The sequence below is a fragment of the Elephantulus edwardii genome, unplaced genomic scaffold (assembly GCF_000299155.1).
Source record: "Elephantulus edwardii isolate Elephantulus edwardi_28Jun2011 unplaced genomic scaffold, EleEdw1.0 scaffold00115, whole genome shotgun sequence".
Classification (NCBI taxonomy): domain Eukaryota; kingdom Metazoa; phylum Chordata; class Mammalia; order Macroscelidea; family Macroscelididae; genus Elephantulus; species Elephantulus edwardii.
Window position 1 is genome coordinate 9763844 of NW_006399865.1, and position 6000 is coordinate 9769843.

The window sequence follows — 6000 nt, forward strand, 5'->3', positions numbered from 1 at the left end:
CTGCACCATCAGGGCAGCTGACTAGAGGGGACAAGTTCCCTCAAGCACAAGGTGGTGCCTAGTTGGGGGGTTTTTTCAGAGTTGCCCTAATGGGCTCTCCCTTTCCTTTCAACTACATGCAAGGGGTGACTTGAAAGCATTTAAGGACCGGCCCCGTCCTTAGAAAACACCAAATATTCTCCCCCTTAAACAGGTGCAGCCTTGCAAAATCTGTAGCTATCAAATGTGTAGTTCCTACGCTGTGGGACTATTGTAAGCTTGACACTCGGTCTGACCGTGCTGGGTTTCCGCAATCACTATCTTAACGTCCAGACATTACTGACATGAGGCTCCATCCTGAGTCCTCGTTACACCTCTCCTGCTTTCCGGGAACCTCTGAGTGGCCACAACTCCACAAGTGGAAGGGTTAAGAATGGGGAGACATGTACTCTCTCTTCCACCAGGCTGGAAGTTCTTCAAGCATCACAGTAACAGTGTGTATTCACAGAGACCCTCTGCCCACAACACTCCCCTCGGCAGTCCAAGTTAGAATCCTAAATGTGCGCTCCCAGGGAATACTTAACAGGCTGGGGCCAAAAATCACTCACACCAGACAAAAACGCAGGAGGAAAAATGACTAATAAAGTGGCCTGTGGCCAGCGAGAAACAGCATCATCGTCCGCTGAACTGAACATAATACCACACACAGGGAAGGTCAGCGCGACATGGCCAAGGCCAGGGAAGACACTGGAAGGTCCACAGAGGGCAAGGGCAGCCGCAGTAAACCCTGTTACACACCCAAGCCTCCAGGTCCGGCAATTCACTCGCTCACTACTACTGAGCCGGTTCGGAATCATGAGCAACCCTTCAGGGTGTTTCCAAGGATATAAATTACAACGGAAGGACACTGCCCATCCTTCTCCTATGGGACAGCTGATGGGTTCCAACTACCAGGGACGCATGGCATCTGGGTTAGCAGCGCACCTTGCTACAGACGAGGCCACCAGCGCTTACTGTCTGTCCTTCACGCGCTAACAGCGACGTCTGAGTGGATCCACAGGCAGACACCCCAGCTGAGCAGGCGTGGCACGGCACAGGGGAGCACACTCGCCAGCACGCATGGCCTCGACAGAGGGTATTTCCACATGTCATTTCGGGCAACAGAAAAAGAATTTGCCCTATACACTTTCATTCAAGCCACAATAAAATATTTCAAAAGGAAACTCTTTCTATGAGACCAGTCAACATTTACCCTAAAGCAAAGATGAAAATATATAGAAGGGGACAGAAAAGCTAGACCAAACAGTCAACATTTACCCTAAAGCAAAGATGAAAATATATAAAAGGGGACAGAAAAGCTAGAGTAACAGAAACAGAACAACTAGAATGGAAATTATGAAACCATAGACATTGTGCAAAATGTCATCAATATCAATGAGCAATATGTATGTATGTGTGGCGGTGTTGTTGTTATTAGGTGCCGTTGAACAAGTACTACTCATAAGCGACCCTGTGAACAGCCGACCCTCTCCTCTCCTGCGCCATCCTCATCATCTCCGACACATTTGAGCTCATTGCTGTAGTCACTGTGTCAATCCATCTCATTGAGGGTCTTCCTTTCCTTTGCTGACCCTTCATCTTTCCAAGCATAATGTCCCTTTCCAAGGAATAGCCTCGCCTAGTTACGTATCCAAAGTATGACAGACAAAGCTTCTCCATCTTTGCCTCTGACGAGCACCCTGGCTGCACTTTGTCCAAGACAGATGTGTTTGTTCTTCTGACAGTTCAGGGGACATTCAGCACTCTTCTCCAGCACCACAACTCAAAAGGCATCAATTCTTCTTCTGTCATCGCTATTCATTGTCCAGCTCTCTGATGTATAGCAAGGGATTGTGAAGACCATGGCCTGAACCAGGTACACTAAGTCTTCAGAATTTTGAGAGGCCCCAGCCAGCAGACTTGCCCAATAAAATACATCTCCTGATTTCCTGACTGCTGGAACCAAGGGATTTGACTGTTGATCCAAGCAAGGTTTTCATTCAAAAACTCTATGAATAATATGTATAGAGAAATTGTTAATGGAAACCAGCTTACTGTAAAGACTTACACCAAAAATAGAATATTACTTTTTTTAAAGAAAAATTTTTATACTGGTTTACTTACAAAGTTCGCATACATTGTTTTTCACACAGGATCTTTCCCATTTCCTTTGCCCACCCCTCCCTCTGCCCATCAAATTGTGTGACCCTATGATTACTTCCCTTCCATCCTCACCCCTCTGCTCCTATCCTCTCCCCCTTGGATCCTCATACACATTTTACTAGTTCTCTGTGAACTGATTAATAAGCATTCTTACATGAAATAGAAAATCTGTAGCCGCTAAATATTATTTGTAATCAGAGTTCACAGCAACTACACTCAAAAGTTTGTCCTCCTAGCTCAGGACCAGGTTATATTTATTTAATACAAGTATTGGTTTCTACCCATTAGCACAAAAGTGATGAAAGGAAACCAAGGATTCAAGGAAGAAACTAAGTCTACAAAACAAATGATCTTTATGTACCACAACCTCATTTACCCTGAGACCAGAAGAACTATATAGTACCCAGCCAGCTCTAACAATCAGTTTTCTCAGGGCCACAATACATGGACCTTGATACAACTGGCGGGAAATGTGAAACAGAACTCAAATTCCTTTTAGTAAAGTCCAGAAATAATAGGCCGATTGAAACTAGGAGACTCCCTCAGAATAACGTTCTGAGATACTCTTTAAATCTAAATCTGAGGGAGCTCTGGTGACCTAGTGGCAAGACGCTGCACTGCAATCCCAGAGGTACGCGGTTCAAATCCACCAGATGCTCTGCTGGAGAAGGAGGGGGCAATCTCCTCCTGTACCAGTCAGATCTGATTTGATGGTACATGTAAAAATAATACAATAAAAATTTTAAAAAATCTAAATCTGATTTAAAAGGTGACCTTTTAGCTAAATAACAGAGTGACACACAAGATAAAGGATATTCCCTATGAGTACAGGCCTTCATTAAAAACAAAATCTAATTAAAAAAAAATCTATAGAAGACCAAAAGAACAACAGTGACTCTAAAGCAAACACAAGAAGAGAACAGGGAAACTAGAGTCCTAGGAATGGAACAACCAGAAGCCCAACTAAAGAGAATGCTGACACAGTGAAAAATGTAACTAATGTCTGTGAACAATCTGTGTCAAAATTGTCAAATGATAGCCTAATATGCTGTGTAAATTTTTGCAGGGATAAAAATAAACTTTTTTAAAAAGTGAACTGGGAATTTTCTCATCTTTGTAATACAAAGTAAACTCTGAAAACCTCCAAAAAATTATTTATATATAACTAATATTTGGGGGGGTTTTCAGAGTTTACTTTGTATTACAAAGATGAGAAAATATATAGGATAATATTTACCAATAGGAAAAATACCCCCCAAAATGAGCCAAATTAATATGGCTTCCCAAAATAAAAATTCTGATGATCTTCCACACAAATCACAAAACTACAAATTCTGAGAACTACAGCACAAAGGTCTCCATCACACACCTCCCAAGAACAGAAGCTCGATTTGCTAGCATTTAGGCTTCAGAGAACCTAGATCTAATCTTAAGAAGAGAAAGCTTGGCAAGCTCTGGTGACCTAGTGGCAAGAAGCTACACTGCAATCCCAGAGGTGCACGGTTCAAATCCATCAGATGCTCTGCTGAAGAAGGAGGAACAATTTCCTCCTGTATCAGCCAGATCTAATCTGATGGTACACACAAATAAGAAAATAAAATAAATTTTAAAAAAAAAGAAGAGAAAGCTTTCAGTCAAACCTCAGCCTTTTCCTGAGTGCCCTGTTTAAACTACAGTCCAGTCCGATCTCTCCCACCAGAGCAAGAGACAGCACTAAAAGAACAGAGGAAACAAGCGAGATGACTCTCGGGCTGCCCCAGGCGGACAGTCCTGCAGCACAGAGGCCTGCACCCACATCGTGCTCCAATGACTAGAACACAGGCTACAATCGGAGGTGACAGCGGGACTGTGCTGGCACATGTGTGGTTTGCAGTGACTTCAGCTGTAACAAGTACAAAGGAGAAGCTGCAGTGAGGGTGCCACGTGTTCCAGAAAGACAGGGCAAACTGCTGACAAAAGTTTATCAGGGTTTTCTCACTGGAGGTTTGACCATGCGTTCAATACCCCACCCTACTTCTGTAACTTAAGCAATGATTATGCAAAGAAATCTGAACTCTCTCAAAGGAATCAGGAGCCTCAAGACAATCCACTTAAGAGCAAAGGGAGCCATGGTTGAAGAAGAGCCCCCAAAGCTCTCCCCAATGCTGCTGATGTAAGAGGTGCAAAGTGGTGGCATTAACAGGAGTACCCGCGAGGCGATCAGATGTGCAGAGGAGCACTCACCTGCTCGGGTTTCACATGACAGAACATAGAAATCTTTTCCTTCACGGCCATTTCTATGGGCGCCACACTTCTGCAGACAATCTGTCGAATGAAGCAGACACAGGTCAGGAAGCAGGAAGCAGGCTGGCCGGCCGCGCGCCACCACTCACGAGGAGGAGGTCAGCTTCACTTCAAGCTGAGGGACTGGGCCAAGAATGTGCTTGCAAACTCAGGTACTGCTCTGAACCTGAGAAAGTGGCCCAGGCGCTCTATCACTACGAGTAATCAAACAGCACATACACCTACCAGTAAAGACTTAAAATGACACTTGAAATGTCTCTAGTGAGCAGAGCCCAAAGCTCAGAAATGGTGCTTCTTTAAATATAGGAAGAGAACTAGGCCAGGGGTCAAAAAAACTTGTTCCGTCAAGGGCCAAATGCTGAACATCTTTAAGATGTTGTGGAGGGCCATGTGGTCTCCGTCCTGACCGCTTTATTGTTAAATTTAAAAGGCAACCACAGGTAAAATGTAAACATATGACCCTCAAAGGGTCCCTAGGAAATTATATTTACAAAAATAAGTAGTCATTATACTCAGGGTGATGAAATCATTGCAAGTGAATAAAGGTCAGGGTTGCACAAGGCAATGAACACATAAAAACGGTAATTGTTTTCATATATTCTACCACATAAAGGGGAAAAAAGAAAGAAACAGGCAGATAGCCTCAAAGTGGTGGTGCGCCGACCCCTGGACTAGACTTAGGATGACAAGGACACATGATTCTTTTGACTGAAAACGATGAGCAGAGATACCCCATCCTGGCAGATTACGAAAATCTCCGAGGTCCCACCCTCACTCTCAAGGACACTGCACTTGGCCTTCCATTTTGAGGCCGAGCAAATGAGGGCCTGGAGAAGAACAAATGGCAAACAAAGACACATGTCAACTGAAGCCCAAGGAAAAGGTTATCCCTGGCTCCCAGGTTAAAAAAGCAAACAACAACAAAACCCTCAGCATCATCAGAATCATTTTCAAACTAGAAGAGACTTCGATGATATTACAGACTGAGATATGGAGGTGCCATAAAGGACTATTCCAAGCATCCTCAGGGCCAAACTTACCCACTCTCCTTCACCTACCAGATCTGGAGAGAGCCCCAGGCCTCGCAGCGCACGGACGCTGTTCTGTGTGGGTTTTGTTTTTTGTTCTCCAGTAGTGCTGGGCTGAAAAGTAAGGTAAGAGGTCACTGGACATCTAGCTCTTCTAGGTAGAAGATGACTTCCTTTACAAATTTAAAACACACATTAAAAACAATATCCTAAGAAAGGAAAAGTTATAGACAAGCTTCTCCGCAAAGCCTACCTGTGGGACAAGGCTCACGTGGATATTACAGAAATTCTCTCTCTTGGCCTTAAACTGGAACTGTCTGAAGGCTTCCACATAGGGCATTCCTTCAATGTCTCCAATGGTGCCACCCAGCTGGAAATGCAGGGGGAGGTACAAATGATCACAACATCAAATAAGAGAAACTCTCAAATTCAGCATCACAACGAAAGGTTGATGATTGTGCAAGAGCTGAAGTTTGTTACTATAATGAAAAGCATTGCCTTGTACACT

The 6000-nt window shown here is 44.0% G+C and overlaps 1 protein-coding gene across 1 annotated transcript in view; it reads right to left on the minus strand.

Annotated features, from left to right (window-relative positions):
• The window catches only part of CTPS2 (CTP synthase 2), a 107762-nt gene that overhangs the window by 84669 nt on the left and 17093 nt on the right, over nucleotides 1-6000 (minus strand). Inside the window, exons 4-6 of the mRNA XM_006892430.1 lie at nucleotides 5746-5862; nucleotides 5523-5606; nucleotides 4405-4485 (exon numbers count right to left, since the gene is read on the minus strand). Coding sequence (XP_006892492.1) covers nucleotides 4405-4485; nucleotides 5523-5606; nucleotides 5746-5862 — 282 coding nt within the window. The remainder of the gene's footprint in view (nucleotides 1-4404; nucleotides 4486-5522; nucleotides 5607-5745; nucleotides 5863-6000) is intronic.